This window comes from Garra rufa, chromosome 21 (genome assembly GCF_049309525.1).
Source record: "Garra rufa chromosome 21, GarRuf1.0, whole genome shotgun sequence".
Taxonomy (NCBI): Eukaryota; Metazoa; Chordata; class Actinopteri; order Cypriniformes; family Cyprinidae; genus Garra; species Garra rufa.
The window spans coordinates 40456594-40476886 of NC_133381.1; the positions used below are offsets into that span (position 1 = coordinate 40456594).

The 20293-nt window shown below is 33.8% G+C and overlaps 3 protein-coding genes across 3 annotated transcripts in view; 2 read left to right on the forward strand and 1 right to left on the reverse strand.

Moving 5' to 3' along the window:
* trappc12 (trafficking protein particle complex subunit 12) overlaps positions 1-1672 on the forward strand; it is a 29298-nt gene extending 27626 nt beyond the window's left edge. Inside the window, exons 10-12 of the mRNA XM_073826725.1 lie at positions 30-133; positions 940-1027; positions 1117-1672. Of these exons, the coding sequence (XP_073682826.1) occupies positions 30-133; positions 940-1027; positions 1117-1359 (435 nt within the window). The 3' untranslated portion in view covers positions 1360-1672. The remainder of the gene's footprint in view (positions 1-29; positions 134-939; positions 1028-1116) is intronic.
* A 741-nt stretch (positions 1673-2413) lies between these two features.
* Positions 2414-4789, reverse strand: adi1 (acireductone dioxygenase 1). Its single transcript, XM_073826726.1, has 4 exons — positions 4629-4789; positions 4038-4157; positions 3759-3938; positions 2414-2965 (listed from the first exon to the last, which is right to left on the reverse strand). Exons 1-4 carry the CDS (start codon positions 4761-4763, stop codon positions 2849-2851), a joined length of 552 nt encoding a protein of 183 aa, XP_073682827.1. The 5' UTR covers positions 4764-4789; the 3' UTR covers positions 2414-2848.
* A 648-nt stretch (positions 4790-5437) lies between these two features.
* Positions 5438-19044, forward strand: psen1 (presenilin 1). Its single transcript, XM_073826963.1, has 11 exons — positions 5438-5485; positions 6187-6281; positions 8015-8286; positions 11322-11463; positions 11977-12044; positions 13583-13803; positions 13928-14026; positions 14146-14232; positions 15523-15690; positions 16938-17056; positions 18008-19044. The coding sequence occupies exons 2-11, from the start codon at positions 6246-6248 to the stop codon at positions 18161-18163; spliced, it is 1368 nt and encodes a 455-aa protein (XP_073683064.1). The 5' UTR covers positions 5438-5485; positions 6187-6245; the 3' UTR covers positions 18164-19044.
* Positions 19045-20293: the final 1249 nt, after the last annotated feature.

A 20293-nucleotide genomic window follows, 5' to 3' on the forward strand; every position in this document is an offset into this window, starting at 1 on the left:
ATTAACGTTCTGTTTGTTCATATTATTAGATTGGAGACATCAGAACGGCTGAGAAGTATTTTCTGGATGTGGAAAAAGCCTGTCAATCAAAGGGAAAAACACCTGATGAAGACACCTCAGTCCTGATGAACAGGTAAAAGCTGATTTCTGCTCTATAACAGCAGCATGATTTCAGTCATTTAATGAAATCTGTTTACACTCCTGGTCAAATATTGGAAAGAATTCAGATTTTTCACATTTTTTTCTTTTGTTTTTATGTTTTTGAAAGATGGTTTTGTCTCTTCTGCTCTCCAAGACTGCATTTATTTGATCAAAATAGAGTAAAAACGGTGATATTGTGAAATATTATTACAATTTCAGGTTTTTTTTGTGTGTAAATATGTGTCAAAATGAATTGATTGCTGTGATCAAAGCTGAATTTTCAGCATCATTACTCCAGTCATCAGTGTCACATGATGCTTTAGAAATAATTTTAATATGCAGCTGAATTGTTATTACCTAATTTTCCATTCTGTTAATAATGGTTCTTATTATTCATAATATTTAAAAGATTTTTTATTTATTTATGCTTTTTTTTATCCTACAGTGTACTTGGTCCAAACTTTTGAGTGGTATTATGTATCTCAGCCTATTAATGTTAAAAATATAAAGCAGCAAAACTGTTTTTAATATTGTAATAATAATCATAAATGTTTCCTGAGCAGCAAATTAGCATATTAAAATGATTTCTGAAGGATGTGACACTGAAGACTGGAGTAATTATGCTGAAAATTCAGCTTTGATCATAGGAATTATTATAAAAGTAATTGACTCAATTTGTAATTAAATAAATGCAGCCTCTTTCAAAATCTTTAAAAGATGGTAATTATTTCAAACAGTTGAGCTCTAGTGTATGTGCTTCTGTAATTCCCTCTATCCTGAATGTGATGTTGTCCACAGGGCTTTTGTTTATCTGAGTCAGAATAACTATGCGGACGCACACACGTCTTTCTCCAGTGTCTTGAAACTTGATCCCAAGAACCCAGTGGTAAGATCTTACTCTGATCTTGATCTCGTATGACCACCAGAGAAACAGCAGCTGATGTTTACAACACTAACATCATCTTTGTTCTTCAGGCAAATAACAATGCAGCCGTGTGTCTGCTGTATTTGGGAAGGCTGAAGGAGTCCCTGGGCCAGCTGGAGAGCCTGGTGCACAAGGACCCGGCGCTCTACTTGCACGAGAGCGTGCTTTTCAACCTCACCACCATGTACGAGCTGGAGTCTTCACGCAGCACGCAGAAGAAGCAGGCTCTCCTCGAGGCCGCCGCTTGTAGGGAGGGAGACAGCTTCAACATCCAATGCCTCAAGCTAGTATGAGATGAGCTGCAGTCCAGCACGCAGGACGTTACTGAATGATTACGAGTCAGACAACAGGTTTGAATGAACAAGGTGGTTTTACAGGTTCATGTATGTTGTACAGACAGGACCAAAGTTAACTTTATAACTCAATGATATTTGCTCCGCACAGGACAAAAAAAAAGGGTTAAGGTTGCCCGTGTTTCAAGAATTGAGAAATGCTTTTAAATGCATTAAATGATTGTTTTTGAAGAGTCTAAGCTAATTATAACTGTACTGTGTATTTCTGAATATGAGAAAAGGAAATCTTGTTAATAAATGTGTGAAAATATGATATGACGTTGAGATGTGCTTTATAAATCCAGCATTTATTTAGAACAGCTGTTGTTTTTTTTTTGCCAATTATTTGATTTCAAAATGGCATTTTCCCACCATTTTTAATTATATGAAAAACCTACTTTTTTTAACTCCTCCTAGACTGCTGGTTCAATTCTCAAGAAACACATTATCCTAACATGATCATAAATAAAAGTTGACAAGAAATTTGATTTATCAAAGTGTTGTGATGATATAATCCAATTACAGTCTGGCATCGTCCATTTTGACTTATCAGCCTATATCTGCTTAATGCAATGTTTTAGCTTAGCGAAACTTGATACACACAGACAAGCAATCATTCTGAAGACTTGCACCAATTTGCATCCAAATCTGCCCATAGGGGGCGCTACAACTAAAAACCTGTCGTAACACCTCAACAGTTTGATCAAGGCAAATTCAATTAAAAGTGTTTCTTCTTCAGTGCAAGTTCTAACCAAGCCATGAAAAATCAGTACGAAACAACAAAAATATCTGCCAGGAGCCAACCAACTTATGCAGCTAATAGCATGCATAGTGAATGACTGATTGTTATAAAATGTAGCATAATGTATGAGGCTGTGTACAGAATTATAATAATCTAATTCACATTTTTGCTAACAACTCTGAACTTGTGAATGCTAGAATGAAATTGAAATATTTCTATATGAAGACATGCTTAATCAGTGTTGCGGTATGAATAGTAAAACAAACCCTTACGTGTTATACATTAAGTTTATTAGTGATCATGAAGACAGCATGTTCTCACATCAACAGATAGTTTACTTCGTTTTTCTAATATGACATCTGTAATATGACAGCTTGTTCAGCATTTTTGCATTGCCGTATTACTGCTTAATGCAAATTACTGTTAATCATGAAAACAGAACAGTTTGTAGTTGTTTCCCACATCTTTTAATAAAAAGAATGCATTAAACTACCACCCTCCTAGCAGCCTTTTAGGTTCTCTATAATTAATCATCATAATTATCAAAATACAATTAGTAATGATTTATTAGATCTAATACTCAAGATTGTAACCCAAGTTGAATAAAGGCACTACAGTTTGATTTTCCTGATCATCACTGATTAAGGGCACAACAGCAATCCTGTGATTCACTGCTTCAGCAACACTAAACCAATCCTATCATGCATTTTAGGAGCACCTCAGGGAGTTCATATAGGCCTTACGGATATCAAAGTCATCAGCTGGACGGTTATAGGCCTTCCAGACTGGCTCACCGACAAACAGACGCATGGCTTTAGTGTAGTCCTGGAAGAAGAAAAATAGCAAAACATTGGTTTATTTTAAGGAACAGTTCATCCAAAATGTAGATGAGTTTGTTTATTCATCAGATTTGGAGAAATGTAGCATTCCATTATTTGCTCACCAATGGATCCTCTGCAGTGAATGGGTGCCGTCAGAATGAGAGTCCAAACAGCTGATAAAAACATCACAAGTAATCCACACCACTCCAGTCCATCAATTAATGTCTTGTGAAGCCAAAAATGCATGTTTGTAAAAAACAAATCCATCTTTTTTGACATTTTTAACACATCTAAAATACATTTTTCAGTTCATAAACTATAATAAAGCTTTCTCCAGTGAAAAGTCCATCTCTTGCTATGTCTTACAAATCTCTCAAAATCGAGCCACATACTTGTTTAGAGCTGTTTTGACTTGGAAACGGTGCTTGATCTGTGCAGATTTCTCTCCTAATTCAGACCTGACCACTTTTTGAAGTGTTATTATGGATTATGGAATCATATTTGAATTAAAAATGTCTTAAAGATGGATTTTTTTTTTCATATAAACATGCATCTTTTGGCTTCACAAGATGTTAATTGATAGACTGGAGTGGTGTGGATTATTAATTTTTTATCAGCTGGACTCTCATTGTGACGGCACCCATTCAATGCAGAGGAACCATTGGTGAGCAAGTGATGGAATGCTGCAATTCTCCAAATCTTGGATTGCAAGCAAAGTTTCATTTTTGAACTATTTCTTTAAAAGCATCTGCTAAATGATTGAATGGAAATGCTTTAGCAAATTCTGAGACGCATACGGTTTCATCAACGGTGAATCTGTGGTAAATTCCAGCTGGTAGTGTGATAAGATCCCCTTTAGATACAGCTATCCGGATCCAGCGGTCATCTTTGTCCCTCACATCAAAGTAAGACGACCCGTCCAGTATATAACGGATCTCATCGTCGAGATGAAGATGTTCTTCATAGAACATTTTCACCTGGAAGGTAGAAATTTAAGATTTACAACTGGATTTCATTACTAAAGTTGGCATAATGTATTTCATACAAAATAAATCATGTGGAAATGCATAACCTACTTTGTTCTCATAATTAGGAAGTTTATCAGGGTGAATAGTTATGATATCCATATAGGAAAAACCCTTTTCTTCACGGATCTTCTGCAGCTCAGGGTCATTTTCATAAATATCAGCATTTAACTGAAAAAAAAAAGAGCACAACCATTAAAATCTGAGGACTTTTGTTGTTTTTGTGTCAATGGTATATTATTATAGTTCATGTTATTGTTTTGAAGTAAATTTTATTTTCAATATTGTCTGTTATGTTTTCACAATGTTTTTATTAACTTTTGTTTCTTGTCTATATATACTATATAATTTATTTATTCTATAATTTTACTTTTGTTTCAACTTAAATTAAACCAAAACGTAAGGCAGTGCCTTTACAACTAGCCAGATATAAAATGAAGCATAACATAAGTTCAAGATGTTTTATATTTTATATAGATATGTCAGATGTCTTTGTAGTGCAAAATTTATGAAAACTAAAGTAAAATCCAATAGATACCACTATTAGATTATTCTGTTTGCATATTTAACGGTGTTTGGGTTCGCACCGAGTATCACATGATGCGTGTGGAATAATAATATCTGCGTGATTTCGGACCGAACCTTCCAGTAATAAACTCCGATCTGCTCCAGTTGTTTGAGAGACACGGGTTGGTTCGGGTTCAGTCTGTGAGGGAGTTTCTGGTCCTCAATGGACTCATCCATATACCATGCCTCGATTCCACTCATCATTATCATGCCGTTTATTCCGGTAAAGACTAGAAGGGATACATGATTCGCTACTGGGCATGCGCACATCAATCTAACGTTATTTTTTATCACATTGTACAACAATAATACTGTTTTTATTATTATAGTAAGGGCTAAGTTTAGGGTTGGGGTAGGTGTAGACGTTAAAAAAAACACAATCTAATAGGTAGAAAAATTAATTTCATTGTTAGTTTCCGGTCGTAGACATATCCCTTCTAGCCACTCGGAAGCCTAAACACTACTGCGTAAAGCTGTGCTTTTCAAAGTAAAAGTCTACTACGGTAGCAACAACAATAACAAAAATTGTCGAACGTACACATATATTGCTGATTTGTATATGCTCTTTATTTTTTTATTTCAAATTCAAATAAAATATCCCATCATTCCAGTAAATATAAAATAGATTAAAATAATGAATCGAATTTGTTTGTTTGTTTGCTCAAAGTGAACGCAGACACGCTGTTTAGAATCGTTATAATACAAATTTAATAAATATAAAATATAAAAATAAAATTAGTTCCAGTTTTGTTGTCGATAAAGAGGTACCTGCTTTTATGCACCCCACTGCTTGTCTGACTTTTATATCATTTGATTAAACTTTTATTATGAAAAACGAACCGTTTTGACCTTTTGCACCGCTATTTAGTCTATCCCACCGTGTTCCGCTTCACAGTATTGGGGGCTTTTATCATTGTGAATTCAGACTCCAGGTTTGTCAGACATTCATCTTTAAATGATTTTATTTGAACAGTTTCCATTTATCGATTTTACATAAAATGATGTATGAATGTATGGCTGACTCCTTTTTTAGTTTTAAAGTTTTCACTTACAGCGTAATTTATCTAGAATTACAGCAGATAATCAAGCGGCTATCAGATTCGCTAACTAAGCTAGCCTCATGCTACATTGTTGTGAAAATATTCGCTGTTTGATTTAGTTACAAACGTTATTTACCCAAAACGGAAATAATTCGATTCTGAATTCTTTTGAAGTGGAAAAGGAAACCATATTTCCTCATAGTCAGATTTGAGGAAACTCCTCCGCTTTGTGCGGTTAAATCAAATACCACAGTAATACCATTGATTTGAGATAGACGGAAGTAATCTATGGTATTCTTTCAAGTACCATCTAAATACAACGGTATCTGCAAATAGTAGTCGCTGTGTATATCAAAGTACAGTAGTAGTATTACTATTAGAAACCATCATTGTACCCTGGTATCACCACAGTACTTTTTGTAAGGGGTTTTTGTTTACATATATCATAAACCTTCATGTTATGTACTAAAAGTGCTTTCTAAATGTAAACAGTCTTAAACCAATCATGCTCAGCTCACTCATCAACTTTACATTAGCATGACATAATAATGTAATATGATATATGACACATTTCTTCTGTTATGTGATCTCAGTCCAGTCAGATCCAGAGCTGCTGCTGTTTCTATGATCTCTGGGTCACTTGACAGCATCAATGGCTGATAATGTGGAAAATGCTGTCAATAATGTGGTAAGTAATGTGATTTCCATTGTGGTTTGTATAATGCATATGTGTTTCTGTATTACTCACTCACTTAGTATACATTTTCACAGTAGATTATTTTATTTTAATAGTTATTTGGCTAATTTTGATCATCTTGTTGCCTTGTTTCTTTGTCTACTGTTATGTGGTGGTGTTTAAATTGCAAACTAGTGTAAACTCTTGTGTAAGAGCGAGGTGGTGCCGCACCCTTGTGAGCCCAGCTCCAGCATGGAAGCGTCAGGTGGAGCGTGTCAGATAGAGCTATTTATCAGTGTTTGTAGCTGGAGGCTTATCTCAAGCGTTCTGTCAGTGATCGCAGCTGGAAAACTCTGGCACTCGCTCTGTGTTTTCATTTCCTCGTCACGTGGATGATGGGATTTTGAAGTACTTTGACACTTGTTCGCTTACGTTTTTTTTTATATTATTGTACAGATAACATTGTTAGATTGCTCAAATGTTAATTTCCTTTTCCACAGGTTCATGGCAATAAAGAGCTTTGTTGGAGATACTCATTTGCAGGGAAACTAGAAACAATTCATCTGTTTATATTTAAAAAAAAATTACATTTTAACTAAATCAAGCTCTAGATTTTGACTGAAAATATTTAGATTCTTTATTAGCCTTGTTTACAGCTGTGTTCTTTGCACTTTAATTGTTTAATTGTTAATTGTTTGTTGTTTTATTGTAGGGCTGTTTAACAATTAATCATGATTAATCGCATCCAAAAAGTTTTAGTTTACATATTTAATATATTTATATTTGTATATATTTAATAAAAATATGTCAGGTTTATATATTAAAAATCTGTATATGTAATACCAATTATATAAATATAAATATATACATGTAAGTATTTTCTAAATTCATACTGTATGTGTGTGTATTTATATAAATACATAATAAGTATGCACACATATTATGTAAACAAAAACATTTATTTTGGCTGTAATTTTTCTGTTAATCATTTAACAGCACCATTTTATTGTATTTAAATATAAAGGCCAACGCCTCAGTTCTAAGTTTTTATTGTATGCTGTTATAAAAGCAGTGATTATCATCAATATAAAGACATTTATAAAGTTGCAAAAGATTTCTAGTTCAAATAAATGCTGTTCCTTTGATTCTGTGAATACTGAAAAGTAAAATATATCAGCACAACTGTTTTCAACATTGCTAATAATCATAAAGAAAATTGAGCAGCAAATGAGCTTATTAGAATGATTTCTGAAGGATCATGTGACACTGAAGAGTGGAGTAATGATGCTGAAAATTCAGCTTTGATCACAGAAATAAATTACATTTTAACATTTATTTACATAGAAAACATCTGTTTTACATTGGAATAATATTTCAAATTTTTTACCGTATTTTTGATCAGGTAAATGCAGACTTAAATTTTAATTTTTACTGATATTTTATATAATTCTATTAATAAAGTTTCTAAATAAAGCCCTATGCCCAAAAAGTCCAGTACAATTTGCATAGTTGTCAAAGTTATTACATCGAAAGAGAGTAAAAAGTCACATAATGTTGACTTTTAAAATGCATTCAGATTACAAACAGTTATTTAAAATTCTATTAACATTTCACGGTTTTACATTATTTTGCTATTAAATAAATGCAAGCTTGGTGAGCAGAAGAGACTTACTGACCCCAAACTTGTGAACATTAGTTCCAAAACGCAATAAAACAGACACTGACTCTTGATTTTCTCTCTGCAGTCAAATGATGGGACGGAGGCCAACCGTCACGCCGAGACGGGCAACACAGCGACTCCCGGCCGTAATGAGGTGGAGCTGAACGGACAGCCGCCCACCCCTCGACCTCCACAGGTGGTCACAGACAGCGAGGAGGATGAGGATGAGGAGCTGACTCTCAAATACGGAGCCAAGCATGTGATCATGCTGTTTATTCCCGTCACGCTGTGTATGGTGGTGGTTGTGGCCACGATCAAATCGGTCAGTTTCTACACGCAAAAGGATGGACAGCAGCTGTGAGTATCAGATTTAAAATCAAAAATGTTATTAGAGTTGGGTTTTTTCAGCTCTACCCTACAGGGCTGCTTGATAGAATTAGTTTGTTCATGCCTAGAATCAGTAAATGCTAAATACTAATCAGCATCACGTCCTGACATGAACCACGGATGTGTTTGTTCAATGCAAGAAATATCACAGTTCAGCTGCTTGATCACCTGAAACCAGGGAAATTACAGAATATCACTCTGAATATCAAAGCATTACTGTTATTGTAGATTAGTCCGGGTAATTATGGGTAACTAAAACATAAAAAAATTATATCACAATTCTAAAGGAACGTAAGAATTGTGAGTTTATATCTCGCAGTTCTCACTTTATAAGTCGCAATTGTGAGTTTGTGTCACAAGTCGGACTTTATAACTCGCAATTGTGTAAATATCACGTAATTCTGATTTAAAAAAGTAAGAAATGTGAGTTTGTCTCGCAATTTTGACTTTATAACTCACACAAATCACACAATTCTAAAGAAAAATGTAAGAATTGTGAATTTATAACATGCAATTCTGAAGAAAAAAGTATTGTGAGTTTATATCTCAATTCTGTCTTTATAATTTGCAATTGTAAGTTAATATCACACAATTCTGACTTTATAACTCACAATTGTGAATTTGTATCACGCAATTCTGAAGAAGAAAGTCAGAACGAGTTTTGAGTTTGTCTCACAATTCTGACCTCGCAAATATGATAAGTATGGATCGCCACTTTCTGTTGTGTTTATGTCTTTTAATTCCATCAAAAAAAGTAAGAATTGTGACTTTATAACTCGCAGTTGTGAGTTTAGATTACACAGTTCTGAAGAAAAAAGTCTGAATTTTGAGTTTATATCTCGCAGTTGTGAGTTTACATCACGCAATTCTGTCTTCATAACTCGTAATTGTACGTTTATATCACGTAATTCTGAGAAAAAAGTCAATAACTTGCAATTGCGAGTTTATATCGCGCAATTCTGAGAAAAAAGTCAGAATTGTGAGTTCATATCTTAATTCTGTCTATAACTCGCAACTGTGTTTATATCACGTAATTCTGATAAAAAAAGTAATAATTATGAGTTTGTCTCACAATTCTGACTTTATAACTTGCAATTGCAAGTTTATATTACACAATTCTGAGGAAAAAAGTAAGAATTGACTTTATATCTGACAACTCTGACTTTATAACTTGTATAAAAAAAATGTATTAACTGAAATAAAACTTGTAAGCATTATTTCTAATTTGCATTTTAGTATGAAAATACTTAGAATCAAATAAATTAATAAATAAAAATGAATTAAAAAAGACAAAAAATGTCAGTGACTAAAACTTTAATTTCAAATTCTGAATAAAAAAAGCTAAAAATAAAATCTAATTCAAGACATTAACAAAAACTATGATAGTATATGCTGCTAAAATAAAAGTTGAACAAAGCCTTAACACCATATATTACCCATCGGTGCATAATTCTGCACCTTTGTGCACCAGATGTGAAGGCCTCCTCCAATCATAGAGACTCTCAGATGGCCTCTGTTGAAATGAGGCCTCTAACAGCGCTGTGGCAAACACACTAGAAACCACGGTGTACTAAAAACCACTCTGAGCACATTAGCAACATCCTGCCAACCACACACAGCTAACTACAGTCATGGCGCTGGAAAACAACTCTCAATACCTATTGCCAAAGAACATATTTTTATCAGAAAACGTAAGTTTGAAAGTCTAAAATGATTTGTGCATCAGTACTGTATGGGTGGTGAATGGATTGAAGCTGGTCAGTGTCCAGAGATGCAGTTGCAGAGACTGTCCTCCAGACAGTGCTAATGCCTCACTGACCCCCTCGTTATTGTAGAAATTGTTGCTTTGTCCTCTAACATCATGTTTGCATATGACATTTTATTCTGTATGATAACTTTTACATTTATGAACCAAAATCATGCCTTGTCAAATTATTTTGCACTATATATATATATATATATATATATGAATATACACATATGTACACAATTTCAGTTATGCAGTTATTTATTTCATTTAGAAATAATATGCTATTATGTTGGCATAATAGAAATGAGATTGACTTCAGGATTTTTCCCCCCTCATTCTAGTAGAAATATTTGGGGTGTGAAATGTTTGTCATAAAGGGTTATTATTCGCAACTAAACCAAAACCATTAAAAAATATGTTATTATTTGAAATAAAATAAATATTAACTGAAATAAAATCAACTTGCCGAGGCAATTCTTCTCACTTTCATGTGGTTTAAATTGAAGTATTAAAATAACTATTAAAAAATATTTTACAAAAATGCAGCACAACAAACTTACTTAAACTTTAACTAAAATTGACATGAAAAATGAAAATATAAAAATAAAATGTATTCAGAATTGAAAAAAAAACCATATTAATGGTACTAAAATATAATTGAATTAAATATGACCATGTATTTATAATTTGTATCGTAAGAGTTACCAGATTGTAAAAGTTCACGTTCACTTAAAATATTCTGTGTTTCAAAGGTTTTAATGCTTTATTATGGTTGATAAGAGCGAAGAATTGAGATGAGTTGTTGAGCATAATTAGAATAGACATAAGTTGACTCTGTACAGAACGTTTCAAGTTAATTGCATATATATTTAGTATATGATATGAACTTAATCTTTAAAATATTACGGATGTGACAGAACACTAAAGTGTCCAGACGTCATAAATCTATCCTTTATGAATCCAAAAATCATTGCTGTTAAGACAAAGTGAGTCTTCCATCTTTCTGCAAAATGCTTATTGTTTACATAAATTAAAACATCAAATATAGTCGGATGAAAATGTCATTTTTCTTTATGTGCACCGCTTCAAATTTCTATTAAAGCACATTAAATGGACCTAAATGCACAACTTTAACAGCCTTTTGGTAAATACTTTATTTTTATGAGAAGGTTGACCATTTGCATTGAATTTCTTTATTGTTTTTGTTGTTGTTGTTGTTTTCTGTTGAAGTATAATGATGTGTGCCTCTTCACAGGATCTATACTCCATTCCGTGAAGACACAGAGACGGTGGGTCAGCGTGCGCTCAACTCCATGCTCAACGCCACCATCATGATCAGTGTGATTGTGGTCATGACCCTGGTGCTGGTGGTGCTCTACAAGTATAGATGCTACAAGGTCTGTAAACTCTGCTGTCTGTGTGACGCTCATGATGTGGGCGTCTCATGCAGTCTTCTTGCATCCAAGTTGCAGGTTCACTGCAAAAAATGCTTTTCTTACTTAGATTTTTTTGTCTTGTTTCCAGCCAAAATATCAAAAAATTCTTTTCTTTTTCAAAAAAAAGGATTTTCTAGATAAGTAAAAATTATTTTCTTGTTTTCAGAAAAAATGAGTCAAAATGAAGTGCATTTTTGCTTGAAACAAGCTAAATAATCTGCCAGTGGGGTAAGAAAAATAATCTTGTTTTCTGTTTGAAATAAGATTTTTTTTTGCTTACTCCATTGGCAGATTATTTTGCTTGTTTCAAGCAAAAATGCACTTAATTTTGACTCATTTTTTTCTGAAAACAAGAAAATAATTTTTACTCATCTAGAAGATCCTTCTTGATTTAAGAATCTTTAGATATTTTGGCTGGAAACAAGCAGTGTTCCTGTTATTTTGGTGTGTGTTTATTTGTTTTTGTTTTTTTAGGTGATTCAAGCCTGGCTTTTCTTCTCCAACCTTCTCCTCCTCTTCTTTTTCTCCTTCATTTATTTGGGGTGAGTTCTGCAAAACACATGAGAGAAAATGGGGAAATCTTGTAGTTGTCCTGGAAAATTATTATTTAAAAAAAAAAAAATATTGGAAGAAAATCCATAAAATCTAACTGGGGGGGTGTTTGGACGATATGGCCAAAATTTATATCACAATATTTTTCTTAATTTCAGTCGATAAGATATAATTCTGAAATCAATATGAACAATATTTTTAAAAAAATCCTTAGAATTACTGCAAAGAACGCCACAACAGATGTTATACAATACAAGCTTCTGAAAAATGAATTTGCCAAGTCTGTGAAACCTCCTTCTATAAAATCTTTTTAAAAATATGATACAAATAAATAAAATGTTCACCTTTTGCTTGTATTTAGCCATAAATACCTTCCAATATATTAAAAAAGTCTTCCTTTAATATTATTGTTAGCATAATAAATAATGAACTGATTTAATTTATTTTCAAATAGGTAAATAAAATAATTTTATACTTTCAGTATAATTGTTTATTTTGGTATGGGACTGAAATTGGTTCTGAAAATCATTTGTTCTAATGTATAATTAAGAGTCATGGCCATAAACTGTATGTTTTTAAAGACTTCTCGATAGAGTAATATATAACTTAAGGGCAATCTCCTTGTCTTTTATTCCCACCATAATTTAAAAAAAAAAAAAAAATCCTGTAAAATTCTGGTAAATGATCACTGAAAAAGAGTGGGAACCCTGAAATAATATTTGAAAAGAAAAAAGTGATTGATATTTTATTAAAGACCCTGTGAAACTGCAGTTTTGTGTTCTGTACCACTGAGATATTATTATTATTGTTATTATACTAAGTAGTATTCATTTTTATACCTGGCATGGGGGTAAATTATAAACAAACAATCAAAAATAATTAAAACATTTTTTTTTATTAAAAATATATTTTTTATAATTTTGTAAAATAATAATAAATAAATAAATAAATATTTCTAGTTAACTATAATCATTTTGGATAGAAACTGGCATTCGGGGTGAAGAGAGCATTTGATTGGAGTTTTCATTTGTTATTGACGAATAATCAAGAAGTAAAATGTGGTGTAAACGCCTGATGCCCATGCCTGCACAGCTAAAAATGCTCTTCTTTCTATGATTTTTTGGTCTTGTTTCTAGCCAAAATATCAAATAATTCTTTAATCAAGAACGATTTTTTTAGACGAGAAAAAATTGTCTTGTTTTCAGAAAAAAAAAAAAACGTCAAAATTAAGTGCATTTTTGCTTAAAACAAGCAAAATAATCTGCCAATGAGGTAAGAAAAATAAAGTTGTTTTCTGTTTGAAATAAGATTTTTTTTTTTTTTTTGCTTACCCCACAGGCAGATTAATTTTGACTTGTTCTTTCTGAAAAAAAAAGAATGTATTTTTTGCTTGTCTAGAAAATCCTTCTTGATTTAACACTTTTAGATATTTTGGCTGGAAACAATACAAAAAATCTAAGTAAGAAAAGTGTTTTGTAGTGTGATGCTATGTTATAAAAGCATTGCTTTTGATGAATCTTCACACCAGGGAAGTGTTCAAAACGTACAACGTGGCCATGGACTACTTCACGTTAGCACTGATCATCTGGAACTTCGGTGTGGTGGGAATGATCTGTATCCACTGGAAGGGTCCGCTGCGGCTCCAGCAGGCCTATCTGATCATGATCAGTGCTCTCATGGCCCTGGTCTTCATCAAGTACCTGCCTGAGTGGACCGCCTGGCTCATCCTCGCTGCTATATCTGTCTACGGTCAGTCACTGAGACACCATTCGATTTGATGAGTTTATTCGGTTCATCTGGGGTTATTTATAGTTATAGGCTATAGGCTAAACTACTAATAATTACTGCTTGTATCTTTTTTGCTCTTCTGTAGATCTGTTGGCAGTTTTGTGCCCGAAAGGACCTCTGCGTATCCTTGTGGAAACAGCTCAAGAGAGGAATGAACCCATCTTCCCTGCTCTCATTTACTCTTGTAAGAAAAACCTATCAGTGCTTTTGTCTTCTCAGCCTGTGGAACATTGATTTTAGAGTTTTAGTTGAATATTTGGTTGTTACTGTCACATTTACATGTGCACCCATTTGATTTGTCAGCAACCATGGTGTGGCTGTTTAATATGGCGGACAGCGCTGAGACCAGGAATAATTCCAGCCATCCAGTTCCTCAACAGGAGAACCAGGGTGAGTGTTTGCAAGAGCTCCTGAATCACATATGCGTGTAATAATTTGCATCTTCACAGACAATTCACTGAAGAAATATTCATTTTAGATGTATGTCTAAAACAGGCTTCCTTGAAACATTGGCTAGTAATATCCACGCTACCTTTAAAATTTTAGTGTCAGTTTAATGTTTTTGAAAGAGGTTTCTTCTGCTCACCCAGGCTGTGTTTATTTAATAAAATAAATAACAAAATATTATATTAATTCAAAATAAGTGGTTTCTATGTGAATCTATGTTAAAATCTAATTTATTTCTGTGATCAAAGCTGCATTTTCAGCATCACAGTCTTCAGTGTCACATGATCCTACAGAAATTATTGCTGATTTGCTGCTCAAGAAACATTTCTGATTATTATCAGCCAATTAACAGTTATATGCCACTTTTTTAAATTATTTGTGTCGACCAATATGTTTGATCAATGTGTTCGAAGACATGTCTGAAACAATTTATTTTAAATTGTTTTGACTGTTACTTTTTTTTAACACAAATTTTTTTTTACACTTTTTTATTTTTTTACTAATAATGAATTATTGGACAGAACTTTTAAAGATAATAAATGTTAAATGAAAAAGAATTATAGAGTTTGCTTTTCTATTATAAGTAATGGAACGTTATGTGTTATGATACTTTTTAATCTACTGAAAGCAAATACACATTTATGTAAACTTTGTAAAAATATAGATCTTCTGAAGTGTGCATTTTCAAAATTTATTTGTTAAAAAAAATAAGATTAATAAAAAGTGAAACTAAATAAAAAGATTATTGAAAGAGTTTTTTGTACAATTTTTTTTTCAAAAAAAATATTTATATTTTTTTTAACATTTTTTTTTTAATTTAAAGGTTTTTTTTTTTACTTTTTTTCGAAAATAATAATAAAAAAAACTTTCATTAATCTTTTTATTTAGTTTCACTTTTTATTAATCTTATTTTTTTTTACAAATAAATTTTGAAAATGCACACTTCAGAAGATCTAACAGTTTATATATTATATTATATTATATTATATTATTATATTCATATATAATTTTTTACTAATAATTTCAGCAATTGTTATATATGTTTTTTTGCTGTCTTCATTGATATTGGCAATTAAAAAAATGCATTCTACATCAGCAGCACTGACTGCGTCTGATTAGTATTTGCCTCATTGTGTTGTTTCTGGTATGTTTAACTCTTCTCCACTTTTCTGCGACTGCTGTAAATCACTGTCAGTGTGAATGTTCCTCATGGCATCTTTCTTCCTTCTGTAGTGGTCATGGCACCCACGGCTCAGCCAGAGGATGATGGCGGTTTCACACCAGCGTGGGTCAATCAGCAGCAGCATCAGCTCGGCCCCATGCAGTCCACTGATGATAGCAGACGAGAGATCCAGGAGATGGCCTCCGCCCGCCCACCGCCTGCGGAAGACGATGAAGAGCGTGAGTATCTGCAGTAACTCATCCCGTTCCAATCCGGTGTGGAGGACACCCAAAACCTCTCAGTATGACTCCTCTATGTCTCTGAATTCTGTGTCATGTGATGCATCACACATGATCAGTGCAAAATACATGTTTCAATAGAGTCCAGAATTTTGAGTTGAGTTTCATTTAAACCACGTGTGGACGTAGTGCCATGGAATTGGCCACAGTTTGTGTTTAACAGAATATAAATCATTAAATAAGTCAGTAAATAATGACAAATTACAAATTATATTGGCTATTAAAGGATTAGTTCACTTCCAGAACAAAAATTTGTAGATAAAATCACCCCCTTGTCATCCAACATGTTCGTTTTTTGAGGAAAACATTTCAGGGATCATCTCCATATAGTGAACTTCTATGGTGCCCACGAGTTTGAACTTCCAAAACGCAGTTTAAATGCAGCTTCAAAGGACTCTAAATGATCCCAGCCGATGAAGAAGGGTCTTATCTAGTGAAGCAATCGCTTACGAAACAAACTGACAATTTATATACTTTTTAACCTCAAATGCTTGTCTTGTCTCATCTCTGCGATGCGCATGTGTAGTCTGTGTGAATACAGTTAGGGTATGTCGAAAAACTCCCATCTCGTTTTCATATTCAACTTCAAAATTGTCCTACAACGCTGTTTTACTTTTTTTTTTTTTTTTTTTTGTAAAGGGTGTTTGGTCTTCTTTGTATGTTCACTTTGTAAACACTGGGTCGGTACTTCTGCAGCGATGTAGAACAATTTTAAAGTTGGGGAAGAAAATGAGATGGGAGTTTTCCGACATACCCTAACTGCATTGATCCGGATCACACAGACTATGCATGTGCATCGCAGAGACGAGACAAGACGAGCATTTGAGGTTAAAAAGTATATAAAGTGTCAAAAATAAACGATAGTTTCTCTAGATAAGACCCTTCTTCCTCGGCTGGGATCATTTAGAGCCCTTTGCAGCTGCATTAAAACTGCATTTTGGAAGTTCAAACTTGGGGGCACCATACATATCCATTTTATGGAAAGAAATCCTGAAATGTTTTTCTCAAAAAACATAATTTCCTTACGACTGAAGAAAGAAAGACATGAACATTTTGGATGGCAAGGGGGTGAGGACATTATCTGTACATTTTTGTTCTGGAAGTGAACTAATCCTTTAAATATGGTTGCTCACTTCTGTTGTACATAGGACTTTATGCACATGCTGATGTTTGTGTGTGTTTTTTAGGGGGTGTGAAGCTGGGTTTGGGAGATTTCATCTTTTACAGTATGCTGGTGGGTAAAGCGTCAGCTACAGCCAGCGGTGACTGGAACACCACGCTAGCCTGCTTTGTGGCCATTCTCATTGTAAGTATAACAAAGAAACAAATACAACTCGCTAAAATGAAATAAATCAGGTGGTTTTCTCCAGACATGTATAAAGGGCCCTCAAAAATATTAGGATACTTAAGGCAAGACACTACAGGGAAAACAATAGTGTTTTTCATGAGCACTTTTTTCAGTATAATGGATGGAACACATCCAAAGTACAAATTTAAGTGTTCATTTTAATTACACTTTATCTATTTGTTTATGTAGATTTCAATTACAGTGCATATCTATAAAGCCATATTTTTTCTCCTGCACTGAAACCAAATTTTTTCTTAAAATATTCAAAATGTTTCCTTGTTGTTGACAGTATTTTCTGATTTGTGAAATGATTAAAAGATCCTTCTAAAATCCCCTCTGTAAAAACCTTTAACTCTATGATATGAACAAAATGAAACGGAAATGTAAACCTGGCTTCATCAAAAGTCCAGGTTTCAGTTCTGCAAATTAGTGCATATTTAATTATATGATAATGTGTCATTTGCACATTTAAACATTACAGAAAACTTGTAATACAAAACTGTTGTCTCATCATTATGAGTTAGGATAGTTAACATTTCTACCCTATTCATATAAAGTGTCTTGCTAAAAGTCAACATGAACCCATTTAAATGTGAAACAGGATGTTCGGTGAGTAAAAGACTTGATTTTATGCATCACATTTGATTGGACTGTGTAAAGTGGGGACATCATCTGAAAAATAAAGTAATTTATTTTAATTTTAATCAGAGGTGGAGTTGCTTATCATATTTTGCTGAAAGATTATGAACACTTTTTGCAGTAACATGCACAGATGAATCGTTCGCAAATAGTTAACTATCAAAGCAAGTGTCATCTCTAGAAAATAATGTCAAAGTATCAAAATGACTTGTTCAATTTTTCTGTTTAATTTTTGTTAGTATTCACAATAGTCTGATTTGATGTCCTCAGGGTTTATGTCTGACTCTGCTCCTCCTGGCGATCTTCAAAAAGGCCCTTCCAGCTCTCCCCATCTCCATAACCTTCGGCCTTGTCTTTTACTTTGCCACCGATAACCTTGTGCGGCCATTCATGGATGAGCTGGCTGTGCATCAGTTTTACATTTAGCACGGAGGAGAGGTCACTCCTCATGCACTCCACTTTACAGCCAATTCCCAGAATCCTCTCGCAGGGAACGTGAACCCTGTAGACTAGCAGACTTTTCCTCTTCCTCTGGACACATGACTGGATTCGCTGTTTTTTTATTATTAATTACAGTGCCTCTCCAGTGACTCATCTGATCCTGATATTTGCTTTGGTAACATCTTCAGGCGATATGCTGAGCATTTGTTTGATTGGAGAAAACGCAGACCATCTTACATGTAAGAACGGATGAAAGTGATTATGACTTTATCACTTCATTCGTTGTTTGATGAACTCTGGTGTATGGAATGGGACCAGAGCTTGCTTTGTCCACCAGATCTTGGATTCACTTTCTAGGCATTACATTAATTCCAGCTCCGATATAGTGAGCATTAACCCAAAGCTCTCTGAATGATATTGCTGCACGCACAGAGGTAGGTACTGTTTGCTATTATTGGTCTTCTGAGGGTGCCTGTGATGCTTCGAGTTTTCATTTTTAACATCAACAGAGTCCAACCATTTGACCATTTTTGAGACTATGTTCTGGTTTACTCTAGCATTAAATCAAGTGCTGATTCAAGCTACTGTTTTGCTCTTATGAAAAGTGTGAGAGCGTCATTTTGGAATGTATAAACTTTCTCTTTCATTTCCTACGTGTTTGGTCAAGATGTCAGGAGACTGTACAGGAATTGTTTGTTTGTTATTTTTTTGTTGTTTTGTTTCTCTTCTTTTTTTTTATTTACCAGCAAAACGGTTGACGAATGACTTTTACTTTCATATTACCCACACCTTTGTCATTTCAAGAAAATGCAAATGTTTTGTAACTAAATTGAAAGATTCACAAATAAAGGGGTTGCTCATTTGAGCAAATTTCAGTGTCCATCATCGAATTTTCTGTTGAATCATATGAGTCTTGAGCACACCTGGTGTTCACAATCGTCTCATTGATCTGATCTTAAGTAGATGCTAATATGTAAATAGGGGTCCAAACTCTTTTATGATCAGGGTTGCCAGGTCTGTGTCAAAAATCCAGACTAATCATGGGCAAAAGCATTTTCAAGGCTATCAAAATCTAGTCACTCATATCACGTTCGGAGTTAGTCAAAAACAAAATAAGAACATGTACTCATAGTATAAGGCTGCCAAAGTTATCCAGTTATGTACACAATGCATGCAGAAGAGGATTTCTTTATTCAAAACGAGCAGTCCAGGTTTCTGTGTGAACTGTTTTTTAAAAAATGTGGTTCTTATATAAGAGTTGCCATGACAAATAGGGGATTTTCTGTGAAATCTGAAAACTTCAATTGCCCAAGATCTGCAAACAGCCTGCAACAGAATTTCTGCAACTATTGTTGACTTGTCCAGACAGCAAATCGTTGCTTAAATCTGGACAAAAGTTGCGTAATGTATACACATGTTCTGATCGTATTTTTAACCAAAGAAGCCCGTTCAGTCCCTCATGTGTGATAGTTCCTTGAAAGAACAGATTAGAAATGGCATAATAAAAAATAAGGTCACCACCTTATTTAACCCTTAATATTACCTGTTACAGGTGTTCACCTGTAGTAAATCTGTAGCCTTCTCTTGTAAGGCTTAACTGGACTGTCCAACATTGTGGACATTACAGAACAGTCAAGTCACATTACCGTTGGGCTCGTTGTCTTTGACCTATTGTTCAGTCTCACTAATGTTGAAGGGCCTGAAATTGGTGGGAACATTTTAGAAATTCCACAATATTGTAGGATTGTCGCCCCTCTTCTGAGTCCCTGAGCCTTTAGAATTGGCATGTTGCCTAAAACTCTAGGTAATAGCAGTTCCCATGGGGACTGCTTGGCACAGGATTTTGGGAAGGCCACTCTCTTTTGTGATTGTACCTTGGTGATTAACGTCAAACTGAGCCTTCACATTCCACCTCAAGTCTACAATTATCTTATGCCACAGGTGAAATCAACACATTTCCAAAAAAAAAAAAAAACACTGGCACATCATTAATACTATTGCTTAAGAACTTGGCATGCAACTCATTCCTCAAATCTCTGACTTGCAAGTTTTTTTCTGGAGGGCAATAAAATGGTTTAAAATAAATAAATGAATAAAAATCTCAGTTGAAATAAG

Coding starts and splice junctions, on each gene's coding strand:
- adi1 (XM_073826726.1), bottom strand. CDS start 4,763: ATGATAATGATGAGTGGAATCGAGGCATGGTATATGGATGAGTCCATT. Junction 4,158..4,628: donor TCGGAGTTTATTACTGGAAG/GTTCGGTCCGAA, acceptor TTTTTTTTTCAG/TTAAATGCTGATATTTATGA. Junction 2,966..3,758: donor GATTCACCGTTGATGAAACC/GTATGCGTCTCA, acceptor TTCTTCTTCCAG/GACTACACTAAAGCCATGCG.
- psen1 (XM_073826963.1), top strand. CDS start 6,246: ATGGCTGATAATGTGGAAAATGCTGTCAATAATGTG. Junction 13,804..13,927: donor CGCTGCTATATCTGTCTACG/GTCAGTCACTGA, acceptor GCTCTTCTGTAG/ATCTGTTGGCAGTTTTGTGC. Junction 14,027..14,145: donor CCCTGCTCTCATTTACTCTT/GTAAGAAAAACC, acceptor TTGATTTGTCAG/CAACCATGGTGTGGCTGTTT.